This window comes from Chamaea fasciata, unplaced genomic scaffold (assembly GCF_029207755.1).
Source record: "Chamaea fasciata isolate MVZ Bird 193981 ecotype frontalis unplaced genomic scaffold, bChaFas1.0.hap1 SCAF_6, whole genome shotgun sequence".
NCBI classification, from domain to species: Eukaryota; Metazoa; Chordata; class Aves; order Passeriformes; family Sylviidae; genus Chamaea; species Chamaea fasciata.
Genome location: NW_027094091.1, coordinates 31,901,994 through 31,925,662, shown reverse-complemented (window position 1 = coordinate 31,925,662; position 23,669 = coordinate 31,901,994). Strand labels below are relative to the sequence as shown.

At 38.2% G+C, this 23,669-nt stretch overlaps 1 protein-coding gene across 1 annotated transcript in view; it reads right to left on the bottom strand.

Moving 5' to 3' along the window:
- Nucleotides 1–492: 492 nt before the first annotated feature.
- Nucleotides 493–23,669, bottom strand: part of ACSL1 (acyl-CoA synthetase long chain family member 1) — a 37,998-nt gene continuing 14,821 nt past the window's right edge. The window contains exons 3-21 of the mRNA XM_066185892.1: nt 23,197–23,311; nt 22,764–22,828; nt 21,471–21,572; nt 17,728–17,827; nt 17,382–17,560; nt 14,550–14,582; nt 14,321–14,372; nt 13,463–13,536; nt 12,614–12,691; nt 10,272–10,406; nt 8,558–8,692; nt 7,773–7,868; nt 6,687–6,759; nt 5,930–6,018; nt 3,609–3,725; nt 3,113–3,256; nt 2,490–2,591; nt 2,317–2,388; nt 493–2,118 (exon numbers count right to left, since the gene is read on the bottom strand). Coding sequence (XP_066041989.1) covers nt 1,978–2,118; nt 2,317–2,388; nt 2,490–2,591; nt 3,113–3,256; nt 3,609–3,725; nt 5,930–6,018; nt 6,687–6,759; nt 7,773–7,868; nt 8,558–8,692; nt 10,272–10,406; nt 12,614–12,691; nt 13,463–13,536; nt 14,321–14,372; nt 14,550–14,582; nt 17,382–17,560; nt 17,728–17,827; nt 21,471–21,572; nt 22,764–22,828; nt 23,197–23,311 — 1,902 coding nt within the window. The 3' untranslated portion in view covers nt 493–1,977. The remainder of the gene's footprint in view (nt 2,119–2,316; nt 2,389–2,489; nt 2,592–3,112; nt 3,257–3,608; nt 3,726–5,929; nt 6,019–6,686; nt 6,760–7,772; nt 7,869–8,557; nt 8,693–10,271; nt 10,407–12,613; nt 12,692–13,462; nt 13,537–14,320; nt 14,373–14,549; nt 14,583–17,381; nt 17,561–17,727; nt 17,828–21,470; nt 21,573–22,763; nt 22,829–23,196; nt 23,312–23,669) is intronic.

The following is a 23,669-nucleotide window of genomic DNA, read 5'->3' as shown; positions in this document are numbered from 1 at the left end:
ACATCTGTATTCACAGGGAGCTTTAAACAGCAACCGGGTGGCGGTGCTTCCTCTACTCTGCTAACTCTGCCCCTGAAATCTCTCAAACCATACCCCTGATTTAAGCCAAATGCATGGTGTGAGGGCAGGAATAACAAAACCCACTACAACTCAGGTAGAGTTTTAGAAAACTCCACCTTTCACTTCAGTCATTTGAGGTGACAGTAAGAACACAAGTGTCAGGAAAGAGACCAAAAAAATAAAAGATTTGCTTGTTTAGTAATGTAATGAAAGAGCAAGTTACATCCAACATGCCTCCTCTTCTTACAAATACTGGCCAAGACCTTAAACATAAAAAGTCACTTCCAAAAAGTAAAAGTGTAAACAACCAGCCTTTATATTGTGTTTAGTATGTCTGTAGCAGTGGAGTTTTAGAGCTTGTCGGTTAGAATTTCACACCTGGGCTTGTTAGTCAGCAGCATTTTTCCTTGATAAACAAACACATCACAGCACTGAAATGCAGAAATATTTATTTTGGTTTCCTTCATTGGTTTTGAAAATTGTTTTGGTTTTATAAAACATAGAAATAGCCAACACTAAGCAAACATTTGAATTTCAATGTAACAAACTACTGCTCTAACAGTTGACTTGGATTTGTGTACCTGAATTGCATACACATGAAATTATGCTACAGAGTAGTGCATTACAATCACACACAAATCTTAGTGCAAACCTTGTTGTGCTTGTATTTTACATATATCCATGTTTTCAAAAAACAGCAATGAATGTTAATGCAAAACCAACTCTGTTAAGGATAGCAAAAGACTTATGCTGTAATAAGGCTTATTTCTGCTGATTTTTCAAACAAAAGATAACTAGTTATTATTTTGCCATTTATCTGGGAATTAGATTTTTATCCCTGAACAAATACCTATCCTGGGCCAACACACATTTCTGTTGGCATATATAAATAATTCCAATTGCTTCAAAGCATCAGGCAAAAACATTCTACCTGACCTATTCAGTGAAGAGTACTCAGTGGCTCATACATAAAGCACAGAAAAGAGAGGTTATGTCAGAAGCTCTTCCACTTACAGAGGGCCTGGCAGACTTTTATAAAATGCATTTGAAATATAAATTCATTACAGGGAAACAAGTGTCTGGTACAGGTGCAATGTTTACCCTGACTGTTAGCATAGCCCAGCCCCCTGATTTGGATTTCAGGTCTCTAGTGTTCTCGCCAGAGTTGGGATCTGCTCATCTGCAGGGCTGGCACCACTCCAGAATCATGCTAACATAGCAGAGGCTACACTTGCTGAATGAACTGCATCCACACAGCACAGAACCACCATATGCACACCTACTCTGAGGACCTTCTATTCATCAGTCTTTGTGTGGAGTGCTGACTCCTACCTTATAGAAGTACCTCCCATAACTGGCTGCAGATGTAGAAGGGAGACGCAGCTCAGATGCCTTGCCCCAGTTAATATTGGGACTAACTAAAGATGTGATACCAGCTATGCAAGATGTAAGGGTTTGGGTCTTTTGATGGTTGGGTGGTGGGGTTTTTTTTAAAAGATTAAGTCATTTTTCTCAGGATGCAAGATACTTAGAGGCATTTTCAAAGCTGCCAAATCCTTTGTGGAATTGACAACTGCAAAACACACTGCAGACAGCAAACATGCTGGCAATAAAACCTTAGCTCCTTGGTGAAGGTGAGTCCCAGTTTTGACCAAGGAAATATTAAATAACTTACATATAGTTACCATTTATAGTTAAGGCTCTTTTTGGAAATTGTAGGTCACCATAAAAACAGTATGCAACACGACTTGACAGTAAGGCAGTGTTCCATTTCTTCAATGTTCCTATGGCAAGTACCCATTTTTTGTACAAGTTAATGATTGCACAGTTTCCTTCCCTATTTTTGCTGTAGTCAAAATACAGATATGAAGGCCAACAGTAGACAGACGTGTGCCACTTTCCTCATTCCACTCGCAGTTACATTTTGGCATTAGCATAGAGTTCATCTATCTGTGACTGGAAGTATTTTCGCAGTTCTGGTCTCTTTGCCTTCAGTGTTGGCGTCAACAGGCCGTTTTCAATAGAAAACATTTCAGTGTGCAGGACAATGTCTTTCACCTGGAAAATAAAAAGTTACTAGCCAAGCTGTATTCCTTGAAATAGAAAGAGTATTAAAAACTTGCCCCAACATCATAACAAAGCCCATCACTTGAGAAGTTTTCCAGACATAAATTAAGGGCAGTTTCTGGAGAATCAGATCATATTGGTGTTGTGAAGTTTAAAGAATTAGGTATTTGGTTCTCATAAGCATCATACCTGTTCAAATGACTTCAAACCAGATTCTTTCCCAATTCTCACCATGTCCTCCAGAATGTATTTTTTTACATCCTGTGGATACAGAAATACATTGTATAGCTTCATGCTTGCATAAGCAGCAACTTGAAAAAGTTGATGCAGAACAGCTAACTGTTCAGTTAGATATGCCTTACCTTGCTTCTGCATAGCTCTTGATAGGAGCCTTCAAATCCCTTTTTCTTGGCCCAGTTGTGCAGAGTATCAGGATCAGGTACCACAACACCTACTAAGAAGGCCTTAGAAAAAGAAAAAAAAGCTTGACAAAAATTCCTAAGTCAACACTTTAGTTCCTACATATTTCTTTGGGAAGCATTTCTGAGTCTGCTGTAAAGTCAGTAGCTTTCTGCTACCTGAACACAGGAAGTGCAGTTCAGAAGCTGAACTTAAAGAATTAAGACCCACATTTCCCTTTACACTTGAAAACCACCAAGATATCCAGGTTCATTCTTGGTGTGCATGGGTTTTGTCTGTTTTGTTTTTTGTTTTTTGGGTTTTTCCCACTGCACACTGTTAGCAATTTATATACAGTCATTAACATGCAATTTAGTTCAACTCCACTACCTGGTGTGAAACTAAAGCCAGAAACATACTATGTAACTGCTGGAATCCAATCAGAACCAAAATGCATAATGATAAAAGTTTATGATGAAAATTTGTATTTCAGTCTCAAAGTTTGGGGCAGGGGGAAGGAAGAAAAGAAGACTTTTCTGCAGTCTCCTTTTGCATTAATTTTTAAAATTACCTGAAAAATGCTTACCTGCAAGCTCTCTCCATGGACAAACACCTGTGCAACAGCTTCACATCTCAGATACACATTCTCTATTTTCTCTGGTGCTATGTACTCTCCCTGGGCTAGTTTAAATATGTGTTTTTTCCGGTCAATGATCTTCAATGTACCATTCTGTTGACAGAAATAATTTTCACTCAGAGGAGGCACTTCAAGTGAAAAACCAATCTATACACCTTAGGCATGCCACACTGGCACAGTAAAACTGCTGGAGCCAGAGAACTGTCAAACTACTGTTAGGAGAAAATAGGTTATGTATCCATCTAATCTAAACTGGGGAAGCCTCAGGACTGGCACTGTCAATGCTTTTTTAGGCCCAGGCACACAGACTCAGCTACAACGATTATCCACAAATTCTTGTCTTTCATTAACTAATTCTGTTCAATACCAAATGTTTTCTAATACATTTATTAAATTTCTGCTAATAACTATAGAAGTATCATTCCAGCTATGTAAGTTAACTTACTGGTAACCATTTCCCAATATCTCCCGTGTGAAGCCAGCCATCTTTGTCCAGAGCCTCTGCTGTTTTTTCTGGATCTTTCAAATAGCCACGAAACACATTTACCCCTTTAATACACACCTGAAAAGAGCCATTTGTTAATATATGCTACAATGAAGGAAAGTTAGCAATCACTACTATCAACTAACGCTTTCTGCAATGGTTCTTAACCCCCATTAAAAAGGCAAGAGGAAGTTGGTGTTTGTACAGGAACTTCTACTCGTGGTTTTTGGAGACCTAATGTTTTCCACTGGTACAAAATACCCTAAGAAGCAGTCAGAAGGATCTGTTCTCCTCCAGTCTAGCAGCAGTGTTCCTACCCACTACTTGAATAATTGGAACCTATCAGAAGAAATTTGGTTTTATTTATTTATGTGAAAAAATTCTGCTAGATCCAGAAAAACTATCTCTCAGCCTGGCAACATGTTCATTTCAGCTTTGGTAAACAGCAGGGGCATTGTGCTAAGACTAGTGGAGAAAAAAAGTTGTGTATCAAACAAGTGGCACATTTGTTGCCCAAAAATTAGGCACATTTGTTGCCCAAAAATTAGGCTAGAAGGAATTACTAATGTGGTTCGGCAATCGATTCTTGAAAAACTTTCAGTGCCTACCCAGCATGCTGGTGAACCACAATACAATGAACATGAGATGTTGTCAATAGGAGGGAGATCAGAGATTAGTGAGAGTTCTGATGACCTTATGGAGAGAGCTCCAAACTTGGGAACAAACCAGAGTCATATTTTACAAAACGAGTGTCCCTTCTGTTCTACAGCAGACCTTATCTGGAAGGATATGAATAAAAGAGAACTCTACATGTCCCAGTCAAGTCAAAGACTGACCTATCAAAGGTTAATTTTTCCCAGCTCCTCAGATCACAGGGAGGCAGTAAGTGACAGCTTTTCCCACTAGAGACAGCAAACCATTTATCTATTTGCCTGCTAGCTGGCACTGAGCGCTCATCTGCATATGCTCATATATAATTCTATTCACAAATTTATTCTTCTTGAGTGGCAAAAGTGAAAAAGCAAGGCTGACAGAGCAGAGAATATTGCAAGTTTATTTAGAATAGTAATACTGAGGAAGTTAGGCCTGAAAGACTAAGATGGCACTTGATATATTAAGGGGCTACCACTTTTATTCAAGGTCAAAGTAACTCCTAATGCAGCAAATTTTCACCTTAAGTGCAAGCAAAGCATTTTTAGGATTTTTTTAACTATTTCTCATTATAAGAATTTATACTCAGTTCCTCTAGCAGATCAAGCTTTAAGAACATACTGAAAGTGAAGCAAAAATTTCTGATGAAGACTAAATATGGAAGAATTTTGACACTGTTCTTCACTTGCAAGCAGTTTCCCACCACCAAGACCAACTAAATCCTTGAGTATTTCTTGGAGCTAAAGGCCAATGATGTCTCTAGTCTCACACAAATTACAACTAAAAAAAAAAGATTATAAATCTTTTGTAGCCACAAATTAGTTACTTGCTTAAGCTACTTTTAACTTCTCACTCCCCCAGCTGCCCCCACAGCTCCTTGAAAGCATATGAAAGACACCACAGTTAATCTGCTCTAGAGGCTTGGGGAAAACAAATTACTACATGAACATCTGTTCAAAGTTTATACAAAGTTAAATCTGTATATACTTTACTTTGAAAAAATATTTTAAGACAGCATATAGCATTACATATAAAGCTGAGTCATCAAAATACAATTTGTAAAACACATGTGTTCAATTTGTGCAAACTGCATACAAAAAGTTCAGAAAAATGTGCAGGCAGGCATCACAAATCATCAGCAACCTTCATGGCACTTGATCTCAATTTCTCTTAGAAGTTTCCAGCCACTTTAAATTACCTCATCTCACACATCACAAGCCGGGTAGCTGGCTATATGCATCAGCAGTTCTCTGGCCCTTGGCAGTGGAGTGGGAGGGAAGCCCTCCGCCAGCATTCTGCTGAAGGGTAGCTGCAGTATGAGGTGGCCACACTTCCCAGCTATTCCACAGCTGGAAGGTGTTGCCTTGGTCTTACAACTTTATGTATGGTCAGATAACCATCTGTTAACCTGTGGGATAACAGATTACTATGTAAGCTCTTTCTTCTGCCCTCCCATATACTATTTCTTGATTTGCTTCTGTGAATCATTAATTGGTATTGCTTGCAGGCATCTTAGATTTTAGGTAGCAGACCATGTTTAGCACTTTTACTAAACTCAGTTATTTCAGGAACAAAAAAACATTTTCCAAAACTTCCCAAGAGGCTTACACTGACTTTCTGAAATTACTTACCTCACCCTCTCCTTTGGAAGCCAAGTAATTCATTTCTTGTACATCAACAAGCTTGATGACATTGCATGGCATTGGTGCTCCAACATGCCCTATTAAATAAAGTAACACTTCAATAGCCTGATGCTTTTTAGTCAGATTCTGAAAAAAATAAGCTGCTTACACACTGAAGAAAGATGGAAAACTGATTTCTGGTAGCTTAAATTTGCTAGGACTGAAACATTAAATTCTCAGGTACCCCTAAGAATGTTATAAGCTGAACCATGTACTCAGGCTTGCTCTTTCTTATAATCAGGATCCTCACTGTACAGACATATTTAAGTAGCAGAAGTCCCACTATAATTTCCATTAGCAATATTATTTCAGTTAGGGAGCCAGAGATATAACAGCTGAGGGAAGTGCAGACTCTTGATTCCAACACCAAAAAATGCCATTTGTATTTCCAGTACTGCCTTTATACACAGAAGATTCATGTTTGATAGAAACTACAAGGGTTAATACTATGACTTCCCTTCTCCTGAAGCTACTTCTACTTACGAGAACAAATCCTATTAGAAGTCTGAATTACTGAACACTCATAGCTATTTAGGGGTAGAAACATCAAGGAATCCCGTCAAAACTTTTTTTATTTCACTTGAAGAAAACCAATCTTATCCTTCATGATAGGTGTTACTGAATATTAAGTAAAGTGATCAGGGACCTCTAAAAAATTTCAGCAATCCTAAAATTTAATAGACAAGTAGACAGCTGAACATCATACCTGCTGTCCAGTCACCAGGTAATGACAGGGAGCATCCAGCTGTGCATTCAGTCTGTCCATAACCTTCATAGAACTAGGTGAAATCAAAATATAATCTAAGACCATTACTTTTCAACACAAAGTTTCTTCATTAAAATGCAACTAATATTTTATTTCTTTTCTTCTAATTGTTTAAATTTGAGTGTTCCAAACCCCTCAGCACCCTCTAAAAAACCCCTGAAATATTAGTTTTATCCCAATACACAATTTTAAGTGCTAATATTCCACCTTCGGTTCCAATATCTACTCAATAGTTTCACATGGCATGTGACACCTGTTTAGATTAAAACAGAAAACAGCAGAGGAAGCAAGAAAGAAATGAAGAACCATAGCACTTAACAGTGACTTCATTCACATAATTTAAAAATAGGTTTGTCTGAGACAGCCAGAAATGGAATCCCTATGCCCCACCACAGCTCTGTGATTGCTATACACCAGACAGGCTTCCCTTTTCTGTGCAAAATCTATTGTTAAACCAGCACACCACTGAAAAACTTCAAGAAATTATGGAAGCCTGATATTTTGGAGTATTTTTGTTTTCTATCCTTGAAATTTATTTAATTTCAACACATTTGTTCTATTCTATGCCACTGTTCAAACTTTACCTCCAAAAGCATATACTTTGAAGAGGCTCTGAAAATAAATGCAGTGTGTGCAATTTGACCCCAGCCTCATCTTCAAAACAGCAACACTACAATATTACCACATTGATTATCGGATTTTCTACAGCAGTTACAAATACTTCTGTAAGCAAGGCAAACTCCAGAAACTTAAAGAAAGGAGGTAATTTATTGCTTACTGCAGCCCACGAGTAAAATCTTTCCTCTAAGACAGGTCAGCTGGTTACTTCAGCTAAAAGACTTAGGGATGAATATGGAAATTTCAGGGGATTGAGAGAAACTCAGGAAAAGAGCATGCACTTGTATAGTCTCCAAGAATACTAGAAAGAGTTATCCATATAATCAGACTGCTGCTCGAAAAGCTCTAACAAAGCTGGAGACAGGTGTTAAAATATTTAGGTTTTAGGACTAAGGCCAGGCAACTCACCTGACAGCCAAGAGCTGTTCTCAGGAAGGTCAGTACACTTGCAGACACAGGTGCTGCTCCTGTAACCATCAGTTTTACTCTTCCTCCCAAACTTGCCTACAACAGACACAAGATACTGTGGACACCAAAAGCATTTCAGAAATATTTCCAGAGTCATCTTCTATGACACCCTTAGCTAGTTTTTGCCTACAGTACCACCCAAAAATGTTAGAGAGCAGAAGTTTAGTCTGCTATTGCAAGCTGTCTTTCTTGCAGTGTTTTTAGTCTCACTAATGGCTGGAAGATACAGAATCTCAAACATACAATATCTGCACATGGTGTCACTGCAGTGCAGATTCTGCAAAAAAAGAGCTTAAGCCATGGCCTTACAGTGATGATGGCTTTATTTTTAACTGCCTTGTATCAGTTTCTCATACATCCTGAATGCTATAAAAAGCAGCCACATGGGCATGTTGTGCAGCCAAGGTTAAGGCCACAGCAAGTGAGTGTCAGATATAATAGTAGGCATGACTTACTAGTGACCAGCAGGGGGAAGACAGTGGGGGCTTTCAAATGTTTGCTTTCAAAGTGGTAAGAGAAAAGCACCAGACTGTTTCAGAGTGACTTCCTTAATACAGTTAGCTGATACTATGCAAACTAAGGGAATTGAAAAAAAATGAGGTTGAAAATAAGATAGCTCGGATTAGCCAGGTAGTCCTAACTCAGTGAAAAAGTCATACAAGATTATAACTATTCGTATGAAATTCGACAATTGCAAAGTTCAGCTTAGAGGCTCTCAAGCATACCTGTATTTTACGGAAGATGACTTTATCCCAGAAACTGTTATTTCTAACTATACCACTTCTGAGTTCTGCTTCTTTCCTCTTGGAAGCAAAATCCAGCAGCCACCTCTTTAATGAAGTATCTGCCTGCCCAAAAATCTATTAAGAAAGATGAACTATTGTTAGAATCCTCATAGACTACCATTCCCTTTTTTTTTTTTACATATGCATGCATAGAGACTCTCATAACAACTTTTATGGATAGGCAACTTAATTCTAGTGAGAAATACTCGTGCATTTTTATTTTGACCACAGTTCAAGAGTTGAAATCAGCACTTAATTCTTGATATCCCTCAAACTGTGTGATGATGTTTCAATGCATAATCTTTTCATTAAAATGTAAGAATGAAAATGGATGGTTTACTTGTCTATTCTAGTACCATCAAAATTCAAATTGAGCATAAGCCTCAGCATTTTCTGAAAAGAGCCCTATCATAATGTAACACAGGGTATTGTGAGGAGATGCAGGTCACTTCGGAACCACCAAAGGGAGATCTGTCTTGCATAGACAAATTTGCACTTTAGATTACTTTTCAAAGGCTCTTTCTAGTTCTCAGGAAGCCAGAGAGCAGACTCAACAGCAACCCACACATTAGTATATTCATTTGGAAAGAGGAAGACTGAGCATTATAACTGAACGCATGCAGACTGCAGCATTATGCCCCCCTGCCACACCAATTCCCCAACTTGCTGGCTTCACATGCTCGGTTACTGCAAGGGTGATTGAGGTTGAAACAGTGGAAGTCTCAGGGCACCAGACTAAACAAGCAAGAGGAAATCATGAGAATAAAGTCCCAAGCTTTGACTTTGCTTCTCAAATTCCAGTAGAGAATATGTGAGCAGAATAAGGAGCTACATTTTAAGTGCTAAAAGCCGGTCTCTCTCCTCCCCTCCAGATGGATTCCAGTTGCACTATTTGTTCCTGAGCCAAACAGAACTTTGTGTTACTTGGTGTTCCTTTAGCCTCCTGATCAGAGAAATGTCCTGGCTAAGACAGCATAGACAGCTCTGCCATTTCTTTAGCAGTCACAGGATTTATTTTATCCTTTAGCTCCCCTGGCTGTATCCTAAAAGGAGTCAGTCACTCATATGCAAAACACCAATTAAAAACTGAAGCTCAAGAAAGAATCTACTTTCAAATTCCCACGTCAGATGACCCTGAGCAGGCAAACAGCACACAGAAGAGAGTGGGGCTACAGACACACCTTCTCCCCAGGACTCCCAACTGGCTGTTTTACAGTTGTCCCAGCTAGGTCACACTGGCTGCCATGCAGGAAATTTGTATGTGTCCATGCAAACATAGGCAAACACCTGACCTTGCTTTGCAAATTCCACTCCATGAGTCAGATGCTAAAAGCGTGGCATGCAGATGCCAAGCCTCGTTTTCACGTTTTAGACTAGACTTAAATGGCTTGCTCAGAGCAAAACACTAAGTCATTAATCAAGGTAGAGAGAATCAAGTCCCCTAGTCAGACTTTTCAACACTAGTATTTGCTGCCTTAAAGTGTTTTAATGCAACCAGTAATGTTCTCTGCACTTTCAGCTCTCTTTTAGAAAGAGATACACACATTTGTTAGCATGCCAATTTAATATCCCAGGGCACAGCAGTTACTCCTACTCTGGCAGCACAAACTTTATGGAGTCCCTTAAAAGGCTGCACTCATGCCTGCAGACTTACCTTGTCAAACATTCTGTTCAATAGTCTTGGTACTACAGGAAATACGGTTGGCTGCAGTGTTTTCAGGTCATCCATGAGTAGTCTGATATCCCCTTGAAAGAATCCTATCCGGGCTCCATGGCACAGAACCACACACTGTTAGAAAAAAGTAAACACTCTGAAAATACAGCCAGTACAATGTGTTCCAGCTCTATATGTATGACAGACCTATGCAGTGTAGATAGACCTTAAGTCCTCTAAACTTCCGGACTAGTTTTGCAGCATTCTCACACTCTAAGATGGCAATAGAAAGACCAAGTAGCAAGACACATCTGGTGTACATAAACCAGACTTTCAAGCTTAGCACAAAAGCCTCTATGCAAAGAGGGCAGTTGGTCAACTAAGGCAATGCCAGTGACTCAAGAGGTAGCAGAAGACTGAAAAGAGCTTCTCCTCTGAAACATTTAGCAAGCTTATTTAAAAATACTAGACTTGTTTGTCCTGTTTTATACCTAGAAATTCTGTATTTATAGTCAGCACATGCTATTTACTAGGCCAGTGAGGGTTTCTGCCTTGTGCTACTTCATTTCCACTCCTTGCACTCTGGTTTCCTTTCTCATTTCACAGGGCTGATGTGAGAGGAAGACTTGTTCTTATGTGACCAAGATGCTTTTTAGAAGATTCTGGCAGAGCCAGAGCTTATTTCTGCATCACTTCAGATCTAAACAAAGGTAGGCAGACTTAATCCTGTTGTGTTCCATATTTTCTGTCTAGAAGCCTCACCACCTACCTTACACCCCTACCTTTATTTTCCTATATTATCTTTTTTTTTTACTTTTTAACATTTTTCCCCTCCTTGTCTTTATACCTACCTGCTTTTATATCTTCTGCTTTCTCTGCAACACCTACTCCTTCATTCCCTACTATCCATCCTCTTATTTGCTGCATGAGACACGCTAAAGTGTCACTTTCCCCCTCCACCTATATTTTGCCACCATCTGCTAAAAGCAGGAAATATATCAGTCCATATGGACTGAGCAGCAACTGCCTTTACTACATGGGAACATATTTGTCAAGTCAAGTTCATTTACCCTCTAACTTCCATATGATTCCAAAATCAAGGAAACAGCTTTAAAACAGAACTGTAGAGACGGGTTCTCACAGAGCCTGTGTTCATGTCTACCCCAAACAACTAGAAATCTTCTCCTTTCTAATGTCTTGGTTAATTTCCTTATGCACCTATACCACCTATTTTGTACAAGCTCAAGCAATGGAGGAATACTGCAAACCAAACACTCTTTTCATTTTTTCTTTTAAAATGAAAGTTCCTACCCTGTTTCTACTGCATAATTAAGAGCAGAGCTGTTAGCTACAGAGCTTTTATGTTCTGGTGCAAGAAAAGGGAGTCAAACAAGACGCTGAAGTATAACTGACATCAAGGTGAGCAGGAAGAAAAAGTGCTGAATGCCCAGAGGCACCTGTAGACCTCAGGTTTTTTCTGAGTTTTTCTGAATTATATATATACACACAAAAGTGAATATATACATTTTTGTGTATATATATATACACCCAGTATATATATATATATATAGTAGAAAATTATAGATTTCAGTAGAAAACTTAGGATTCCTAACAGAATTCAACTTCAATAAGTGCAGTAATTAATGCATGAACTTCTTACATACTGTAGAAGCACAAGGGAATAGCATCCATTCAATAACGCATAGCACCCAAAACAGGCCCAGAGGACTTCAAGACTGCCAGCATTAAGACAACCGCAGCCCTTTCATTCCCAAAAATTAGGCCTCAGATTTTGCTATATGGTAAAACAAGTGACGTAAGAGAACTTCAAAATCTGTCACTGAAATGGCTTTAAAAGCCGATTCCATTTCCTGGCAGAAAATTCCACTGAAACAAAATCCCTGCCTCTGTACTGTAGAAATTTCTTGGAAGCAATGGTAAGTTTAACTTAAAATTAGTTTTGTGTAAGCAAACTGGATGCCTCCTCATAAAATAAATTTTTGAAGTTTGCAGACTAAAGAATGGCATGGATTTTTTAATAATGCACTAACTATATTGGAGGGAATTTCTAGGCAGTATACACATGCTAAGGGATTGCCTCATGTTCTAGTAAACCAGTTTCTTATTAACCCTAGCTCTAAGGTTAATGTTTGTATTTTGGCATGAAAACCAACTGTCTAGTGCTCACTATGTACTGTTTATGGGATACTGCTTTCCTGAACCTTATTTCAAGTTTTCACACACATTTACAAGAGTCAAGAAGGAAGAACATATTTCACCTGTATGCATTCTGTAAGAAAAGTAAGCTTCTCAATAATTTTGTACAACGAACAGATGCTTACCTCAACAATTCTCTCAAACATATGAGCCAGGGGCAGGAATGATATCAGAACATCATCAGTGGAAGGTACAAACGATTTCTGGAAGTGTTAGCAAAAATTTAATTCTCATTGAGTTTCTATTTTGCCTAAGTTAAACACAGTAAAATCTAGCATCTAAACTCTAGAGCACAGCTCCTGCTTTAGTTTTATTTGTAATGAAGCTGCACTGTCTTTCTTTCATTAAAAAGATTACTGCATTGACTTCCTAGCATGAGTAAAGGCACACAGGAGAAACAAACAATCTTTTAGAGTTGAGTACAGTGACCAGATTATTACAACTTATCATTCATATGATTCTGAAGAGACATAAATTCTGATAGAAACCACAGGGAGTTTCATTACATAGACTGGGAGGGTAGGGGGGCAATGAAGGTTAAAATACTATTGGTTTGAAAAAATACAGTTTCATCTTAGATTAGGAAGCTTGTTTATCCAATTTACCCTAAGGCTAATATCAAAAGTACCTTACATGAGTTAATTGTGAGACCAGTTGCTTAATTTAAAAACAGTACACCTTGCACTAATGGGAAACACTATAAGCCCATTGCAGAATGTAATGTACATTCACATCAGGATCATTGTATCACTTTGCTTACATCAGAACAGATTGGAAATCTGTTTGGTTCTTGACCCTGACAGAATAGCCAGTAAACACTGACCTCTGACAGGTGGGCACAGAAGGCTGTCAAGTTACATTTTCACTTGGATTTTATTAAAGTTTAAGAACAAAGTTAGAGATTTCAATGTTTGTTTTACTCATGAGATTTCTTCCCTTCAAGCAAATCCACAACGTTTATCTTTTCAGTTTACCTCTGTAGTTTTCATAAAAGCTGAAGCATTGCTGACTATGTTTTGGTGAGTGATCATAGCTCCTTTAGGGTTTCCTAAGGAAGAAGGACAGTGAATAACAGTAAAATTTCGATCCTTAAGCTAGCAGTGGCAAAACGAATATGATAGCATTCTTTGATACTAATACATTTCTTTGTGCATCAATAAACAAAACACTGTCAAGAACAGCTGGCAACAGTTAAGTAAACAGTTTGTGATGAAGTCTTATAACTTTTTAAGGAGCCCAAAACCTTGAGTAATTGCCATGTTTTTGGATATGTTTCTCATTCAAAATTCAACTCTTCCATGAAGATGCAGCTACCAAATCTAGATTAATTTCTGTTCTCACATCTATTTTTAAAATGTAGCTATGTAAAAAATAGCTGCTGTATTCTTTCCTTATGCTCCATGCCAATGGGTATGAACTTCACAAATGTCAAGTGAGTGACAACTAGACAGTCTGTTTTGGTCTTACAGCAAGTTTGCTTAGACCTATGGAACAATTTTGCTGATAAAAAAAAAAAAAGAACTGGGGAAGAATTGATAGCCTGAAGTCTGATGCAGAGCCTTTATTACTAAGTAAACACAAATTCATTATTTATTTCCAAGCCCAAAAACATAACACCTCCACCCTGCCAATACTGCAACTCAGTATTAATAAATGAGGAAAAAAAATTAAAAATCCAAGGGAACTTTACCATAACACTGCCCCAGCTACTACTTGCCAAAAAGGTGCAGCAGCAAGGGGAAATCTTGGGAAAAAAGAAAAAAGTAGGAGGGTTTCCAATTTAATTTTGCACATACAGAATACTATATTCTACATAATATAATGAGGTGTACCTGTTGTTCCACTGGTGAAACAGATGACTGCTAGATCTTCTGGCTTTGGAGGCTATGAGAGTTAAGAAAGTATTAGTATGGTTAAGATAGCAAGGAAAAATATTTTCCTGGACAAAACATCAGGATCCTTGTGCTATTTCTGAGCTATGGGAGATAGGGAGATGTGCTAGTTTGATCTAGAGAATGCTAACTAGCTTCACATTGTCACTTGAACCAATTTCACACTTACCATAGGTTTTTGCCTGTGTGCTCTTCCCAGCTCCTACAGAAAGGAGAAGAGAGAAAGTGTAGACATAAGCATGTAGCTTTCTTGCTTTAAATTTATCAGACATTACTAAACACCATAATACTTCATTATTTAGACTCTTGGTTAAAGCATTTTAACTTATTTAGTAACTCAGTGCAGCAATCCCTGCCCATGGCTGGAGGGTAGATGGGAACTAGATGATCTTTAAGGTTCCTTCCAACCCAAACCATTCTGTGATTCTGAGGTTAATGTAAGAGTAACAAAAGCTTTAAAGCACATTTCAAAAATACATAGAATAACTACCATGTTCTACAAATACAAAAGCAATAACTTATCTAAAACTCACAGGGCTTTTCTCCAGCTAATAAACCAGAAGTCATTCACTAGGGAAACTCAAGGTTATGATAAGACAACAATCAATCTCATTGGTGCAGATGTGCCACCAACAATTATTGAATGAAATGAACAAAAATTCATCTGAGCAAGCACCTCCAAGGAAGACAGAGTTTCATTGCTGGTTTGAACTTTTTACACAGGACAAACCCTCATCCAGAACCCTTCTTCCTCCTTAGTTACTCAGGCCTGACCACTAATGTTAGGGTTTCTTTAGGCAGAAGGGAAAGGATACCAAAACAATCCTTTTACCACCAAGGATACAGTGAGTAAGAGGAAATATTTGCAAGCCAATGTTCAGTATCTATAAGCTTTAAAGTTTCAAACCAAGACTTACTATTGCCATGTCTATTTAAAACTAGAAACAATACTAGCTTAAGGGCTTATTCAAGTTAAAGAGGACCTTCTGTTAAGTGTAGCTTTGGAAGCACCCTTTGAGGACAGACACCAACTTCACCACTGACTTTACATTCCAAGTACACAATAACGTATGCATTCCTTTGAGCCCTAGACTTCTTTTGTATCATGGACCTCTTAGATTTACTCTAGGAGGTTTAAGACAAAGGGGATGTCTGGAAACACAGTTAACATTCCCATACCTGTAGGCTTGCCTTTTTGAAAGGGTGCATTATGCAAAGATTTACCACTATGGCAACAGGGCTGTCTGCTCAGAACAGTACCTCCGTTTCAAGTACCACCATAAGCTCAGCACCTCCCTACAACCTGCTTTGAGTAAAATCTGGGATTTACTGAAAATACAGCTAAGGTCTCCAGACACTTGTTTTGATCTCTTAGAACAAAACTCCATCTTTTTCTGTTAAAGAGCCATTTATTCACAGTTACTCAGCTACAAGTAACCACATAATACATATAGACATTGGGTATCAGAAACTAGGCTGATGGCTTCTAGGGGATACATGGATCAACGGTTCACATAACCCATGCAGAGCTGAGCAATAAGCTCAAGCCAGAAATCCAGAAAACAACTATTCAAAGCTATAAATAGTCATTCTAGCCTAATCTAAACTCCTGAACAGCTCATAGTTACCTTTTAGGAGACACTGTAAGTCTCTATCCCCTTAAAAAAACAGGTGACAGAACTTTCCTGTTCACTGAAGGACTACTGGAATTATTTAAGTTTGTCTCCAACTTCTCTTCAGAGATTTATACAAAAGGCTCTTGGAACACCTATTACTTAACACTTGATGTTTGCATTAATGAAATAAGAGGTATAAAGTACTACTGAATGTCATTACTTAAGCATACAAACATCTTATGTAAGGACTATATTTACTCTCAGTTTTGTTTTTCCATAGCTAGAAGATCCAGTGGAAAGCATCTTCCTGTGTCAAAAACTGCAGCTCAGCTGAAGGAAGGAGGCTCATTTTAGTCTAACAGCTTCCAGTTGGGCCACTCTTTGTCTAAGTTTAACCCAACCCTTTGGCCAGTGAACTACAAGTCACTTAACTCTAGCCCTATTTCATGTTTTTAGCTCCATTTCATGTTTTTAGCCCCATTTCATGTTTTTAGCCCCATTTCATGTTTTTAGCCCCATTTTAACCTGGCACTCTTACTGAGGCCAGTCTGTCAATCTTCCTTTTAAAAGAAGGTGTGTTGACATTTTTGTGTCTTTACCAGAAGGTGGCTCTATTAGCATAGTTGTCTTAACTGCTATAAAAACAAGTTCAGTGAAATGGGGCATTTTACCCCAGTTACAGACACCTGCACAAGGCAAGCACATTTATCTGGAGATACTCGAAGTCTAGTGGGCCAAGCCTTCATCAGAACTACATCTGAAACCAGGCTAAATCCAGTTTCATAATCTCACAGTAAAGATGGACTTCATGAAATTTGATCCTGGGAGAGGGTTCTCCAAATGAGTGAAGTTATGAAATAAACTTGCATAAGAGATCTATGCAGACAAAGACTACAAGCAAAACCAAGACTTCACATTGAGTGGTTAATTAAAATGATTTCTGCTTCCAAAACCTGGAAGCTCATTCCCCTATATCACCAAAACCTCATCCTGTAAGAAGTTGACTGACATTTTCCTTCTCCCCAAAAAACATCTTGTAGATTCAGTATACAGAGGAAAGTGCCATTTTTCGCAAGACCAAAACCTACACAGGCTCTTATTGAAATAAGAATTTCTGAAATATTAGTCACAGCATATAATTATCACATTACATTTCAATGGGCAAGCCTTAACACTCAGATCTAGTGTTCGGTCTTGGACTATGTTAATAAGCTTTCATTCTGTCATCTTGGCATATCCACTTATACTTTGAGCATTGTGAAACACCCTTACCAAGTTGTTTTCCTCCTATTATTTTTCATATTTTTGTGATAGCTAAGTATTTTGAAACTAATCCATGGCAAGTAAATGGGATGAAAGCAGTTGAGCAGGTTAAGCATTCTTACCTCTATTTCTCTCATGCTGAAGACTTCCACACCACATTTTTTGCCACGTTCCACAAGATCCACACCAAAAGAATCCATGATAACAATGGTGTTGAGTATTGGAGTTTCTCCCTTTTCCACACTGGCTAGCAGAAGCTTGGCCTTGTCAGGTTTGTCACAGAAAACCAATGACAAGTCAGCTGATGAAAAAGAACTATATTATCAACATGACAAGTTCGGTTTAGACTAAATCCATATATACTTCAGTATACCACAATGGAAAGCTTTTCTGAAGAAGGCTACAGGTCTGCCCTCACTCAGCTCTGTCATCATATATTCAGTTGCTGAGCTACCCAAAGTGTCCTACCTTTGTTCACAATGTACGTAATCGCTTCAGCTCCCAGTGTATCATAGAGTGGCACCACCACCATGGAGAAGGCATAGCATGCCTGTTCAATGATGACCCACTGCATAAAGAGAAGAGATGAAAGCCACTATGTTTTGCTTATTGTAACAGACCTCCAGGAAAGATTAATATTTAAAATCTACCAAGGAAGCTAACAGGACACAGCTCATGTGGACAAGTGTTTCTGAGAAGTACGTGGTAATTTGTATTGTTTTTTCACTTTGAAGACCTACTCAATTTTTATCTGTGGAAGGAGGAAAAACATCCCCAAATAATAAGGAGCTATAGTAAAAAATCCAATCCAATAAAATTCAACCCCATCCCTAAAAGTAATATATCTTAGGTACTTTTGAAAAAAGTAGTTAACATTAACTGTCTCCTTAGTTTACCTATTAACAAAGACGTTGAGCAAGAGTATAGTACTTTTTATTGGTTTTATGTTACTGAGGTAGGCAAAGCTTTCAATGTGCCGTATTATCATGAATCAGTGAAGGACTCACTTATGTCTTGACCACACATTAAATTTATATACACACAATATTCTTACTCCTACATTATGTGCGTCTCATTTGATGGTCAGACATGCAACACGTGTAATTAAAGTCCTTTGGACAGTCAGACATTTTCTCAGCATTTCTCAACACTAGCCATTCTCCTTTATAGGAATCTAATATGAAGACTTCTATTTAAAAAATACAATTACATCCCTGCAAGCTGCAGTAAGAAGGATTTACCTGCTAACGAGTACAGTACTCAATAAACATAATGAATATTGCAGCCTTATGATGTGTTACGTGAGTTATGCTTTACATCCAGCCTGTTTTCATTCAAAGTACCATCAAGGTAAGATAGTAATGCAATTTTTCTTCTGATAGTAACTCTCAGGTGTAGTTTGTAACCAACTAGCTAGACCAAAATACAGAATAGCATGCAACTCCTCAAATAGGAGCCTCCAGACACATGAAGAGGCCAGTGGAACCAGAACATTTCTAGTTTTCCCATCAAAGACTTGACAAAAATTCTCAGTACCTTTAGTTCCAATGACAGGAACAAAACAGCATGCATCTTTAAAACTTACCAGAACTTACAATTCCACAAGACTTGCACTAACAGGGGTATTTCCTTTCCCCTCCCCCAAACTGTTACACTTTCCAGTGTTTTTGCAGGACTAGCCAGCTACCTCACTACCACATGATGACTAGATTATTCCATTAAAATTAAACAGGATTAAAAAACTGAACATGATTCAGCAGATTATTCCATAAAATATCTAATAGAGACTACATTAAAGTTGTCAAATCTCAGTTTTAGAAACTGTTTATTAGTGGCCAGTTTCCCAAAGTACTCTATTAACAGATTCAGACAGCCTTAAACACACAAAATTTTTCTGACAGCATTCATGCCATGGGCAAATTGTACGCCTCTCATCCAAGAAGACTTCTTATAAAACTAATACAAGGCCAGCTAACAGGTAACTAGACTTTCATGAAGACATTACATATACAGGTAAGTCTAAGCAGGCACATTTATAATAGCCATGAAAGGGTCCACGGAATAGTTCCTGCTAAACAGCCTCCTCCAGGACATATAACAAGGGGGCAGCTGTGCCGCTGTTCAGCAGCCAGAAGTTTAGAAGGTATTTTAAAAGGGTGGGGGTCTACTACCAAAAGACTTCAGCACTAAAAGCTTCCTGTTACAGCCTCCAACAACTACTGCACATTGCCATTCTCAATGGCACATCCAGCATCTTTATTTTCTGGTCTACCAAGACACTTTTTCCCATTTTGCTTCTAAAATTATGAGTAAATATAAATATCAAACCCTGACACTTGAGTTCTCTCAAAGCCCAAGCAAGCAACTAGGACTAATTATAGACAGTCAGACCTCCAGTTACTTTTCTTAAATGGGTCTGATCTTCTGGTAGGGGAAATAATACTTCGTTGTTGTGTTTCTCAACCCAAAACAAAACCTCCCCACTTCCAGAAGAGGTGACTGTTTTCCAGGAACTCAAAGAGAAAGTAATACTTTTATTTACAAATCCAAGTTTTGTTTTTGCTAGGATTTTCCCCATTAGGGGATTTCCCCAGCAGCTTTTCCCTGAAATAACAAATGTGAATGATTTCACACATACAAAAAAAACCCCTACACATATTCTCCTGTCTGGATTAGTGATTATGATTGGGATGTCACAACACCCATCCAGTATTTTTGAGCAGGGAAAATCCCAGATTTAAAATTGCTGGTTTAAACTAATCTTTTCAGCTCATTCCTGACCCAACTCAGAGCAATGCAATTTAAGCATTTTATCTCTGTGATCCAAGAAAAAAATTCCATGCTCTCTGCCAGAAATTCACTAACCCAGCAGAGACCTTGCATGCAAAGATCTATAGAGAAACAATTCAAATTGGCACAACAAAAACATCTATCCCCCTTTTTTTACTTCTAGTTCATCATGTCAAATGCACAGGAAACTGAACTGTAGAGTCTGTAGCTCCATGTTACATAACAGCTTCCTAACTGAATATATTCCAGCCTTCTTTATTACAGAAATAAATCTACAGCTGTTAGAAATAGAATTCCATCAGGAAAATCCAAGCGCTCAGGAGTTTCTTAGGGTTTAGGTTGAGAGAGAAAGAAGGAAGCTGAAGTCACTTGTCATACAGCCTGCATTTTAGTAACCAGAGACCAAGGCACTGATAGAACTTCTAGACCTGTCAGAACTGTGGATGTCCTTTGATAATGGCAAACACAAACAGGAGCATTTAATTAAGAGGGACAGCACCCTTTTGATAAAGGGTAAGAAGCAGCTCCCGGTCTTAATAAAGGTTTACACTGAACTAGCTTAATGCAGCAAGTACTAGCTCAAACTACTAAACACAAACATAGGTTAGAGAAATTCAGTCCTATTAAACAGATCTAATAAACAAGTCTAGAGAATATATGCTTACTGAATATTTCATAATGCTTTTAGAAAGGGCAATCTAGAACCACTTCTGGGTTAAAATGGATAGGCACTATCAACCTGAATATCCCCCCATAGTTGTCTCAGGTGGTCTTTTAATTGTGCCACTTTCAGTCTTTCTAACCATTTTTATTAAATTCATTTCCAATTTTTGCCTTCAGCAATAGTTTTCCCCTCCCAGAATATTTAGGCCCAGGGCCTCTGGCAGAAACAGAATTATTTAACACATTTTTGTCCAAATATTTATTCACTAAGTGCTCCTTTTAAAAGTTTAAACACCTCCTTGTGACTTTCCATCACTTTCAACTATCTAGGTTCTCCAATGTTACTTTTTAAGAGAAACCCAGTAGCATTTACATTCATTATGAACTACATTCACTTCATATTAAACAAGCCACCTCTATAACCTGGTAACAGAAAATAATTAGTTAAGTTCTTCTGAATTCCCTGATTTTTTTTTTCTGCTCTCCAGCCTTCTGCATTTAGCTCTGGGAACAGAAAACAAAAAAAAAACCCAACCAAAACACAACAATATAAGACATTAACTATTGTGTTGACTACCAGTTTTGGTTCTTAGCTGAAAGGTACCATGCCTATGGCTCATGGGTCTACAATGTCAATCTTCAGGCTTTTCCTGACACCAAATGGGCTCTCAGTAAGGAAGTACACTGCCAAGAGACAAAAGAGTAGGCCATTTTAGTAATGGCCAGACCACAAATACACAAAATGTTAGTTAAATTACCTCAGGTCTGTTTTGTGAAAAGATTCCTATATACTGAACATGAGATGGTTTGAAGCCTCGGTGGAGTAATGCAGAGCCCACATACTCAGCTCTGTCTGAAGCCTGGAGGGGCAAAAAAAGAGGAAGGACAAAAAGATTAAGAGCAAGCTCATAATTGCAAACTCCCCTCAACAATTATTAATTGGTATGAATGAGAGAGAAGTTTCTTAGGCTATTTTGGATGCCCTCTGTGACTTTGATAACATACACTGCAGTGCCATTACATTGCACTGATTGTAATTATTACACTTGCACTCAATATGCAGCAGAAGAACCACTTGATCCAGTCAGACTTGAAAGTGTTAAGTTTAGAAGTCCAGCACACATACACAGAAAAGGCTGTTTGCTGTATCTCTGTTAAACCCAAGAAGTGACCCTGGAATGATTAAATATAATACTTCTGTTTAATCACAAGCATTACATACACCATCCTTTTACTTCATTCCTATGAGAATAGCATTTCTCACTTCAAAAAGCAGGAGAACAAGGAGACAAAACCCACTTAGTTCAATTAACAGAGCTCGAGAAGGCAATTTTCTAAATTCTTTCTATATAGCACATGACTTGAAACCATGTTAGTCACATGACCCCAAAAGCAAAAGCTTTAATAAAAGAGGTTGCACCTAACAAATACCCAGCAAAGTCACCTTGGGAAAAAAGTGAGGTCTATTACACATGGAAGGTGTTTAATGACCTTAACAGTACGCAATGGGCAAGGTTTATGCAAATTTGAAGACCAACTGATTAAATCAGGAACAACCTAAGTGTGTACAGCTGTTGATGGAGATTTGCATACAGATATTTTCAGGGATCAAGAAGCAGCATGCTGCAAGTCAGAACCAGATCTGCTAGCACCCTACGCAACCATCATTCAGCACTATAGAAACAAGGTGTCAGGAAGCCCAAACAACACCTCTAGATAGAGCTTCTCCTAGTGTAAAGTGAGCCTCTTGGAAGCAAGCACAGTCTGAGCTTCTTCAAAGCTGCTGTGCCCAAGTTCTAAACAATTCAGCACTTAGATGCCAAGGTAACAGTTTTAATTCAGATAAAGCACAGCAGATGCCCTTTTTCCTCTACCTTGCACGTATTTATGGCTGTTCCTTTAAGACACTAATAGGAACTAGAACCTTTCTGCAAGATTCTGCTACTACTTTAAAACATAAATAATTCAAATTTGTTATATCACATTACTGGATGTTGTACCAATGGTCTCAGCAAGCAAAAGCAAGTCTAGCACTAAGAGGGACTACTTACCTCTTTATAGGAGATCCATTCATATGGCTGGTTTGGTTTTCTAAAACCTAGACATGGACCATTATCTAAAAAAAGATAAAAGTTACTCAAAATTTAACGTCAACTCCTCTGTCCGGGCATCATTCTTGGTGTTAGGTCCCTAGATTCTCAGGGGACACTTTCACATGACAAATGGGATTTTTTCAGGGGTGCAGGGGAGGAAGCTGAGAAAGAACAGAGGCAAAAAAGTTGGGTTAGGCCAAGGAATGTAGCACTGACTTTATTTTCAAAATTCTGTTTCACAAACTATCACTTTAATTTCTCCTCAAGAAAATTCACATCCAACACATTCATCATATTGCTAGACAGAGATCCCCTATGTCCAGCTGCATTTCAGAAGAGTTCAAATATGTAGTTCTTGATATATTTAGAATATTTTTAATTTTAGACTTACTTGATACTTGTAAACCCCTTTGGAAAATATCATAAACTGTTCTCACATCGTCATAGTAGTACAACAGCAGTTCGTCGCTGTTGAGAAGAGAGGACCTCCGAGCATGCTCACCACCCTAAGAAAAGCAATTAGAAAGGTCAGACACCCTTGTTGGCTGTCAATGAATGGGAATTGCTTGAAAGAATATTCTTCTGGAGAGAACCTGAGGGTTATGCAAGGTTTTCCAGGACATTGTTTTAAGAGTCAAACTGCTCCCTACATTACCAAAAACCTCCCAGGCAAAATCTTATTCCTCAGCTACCTGTGACAGCACAGAACAAATGAGAAGAGTAAAAATTAACAAAGGGCATTTTGTAAAAAACACTTTTTCTTAAGAAATATTTTACTCCATTACAGCAGCATAGACCATAATTAATTTCATCAAGCTTTCTAAATCCAGACCCAGCTGTCTAGACAGAATATTAATGGTGCAA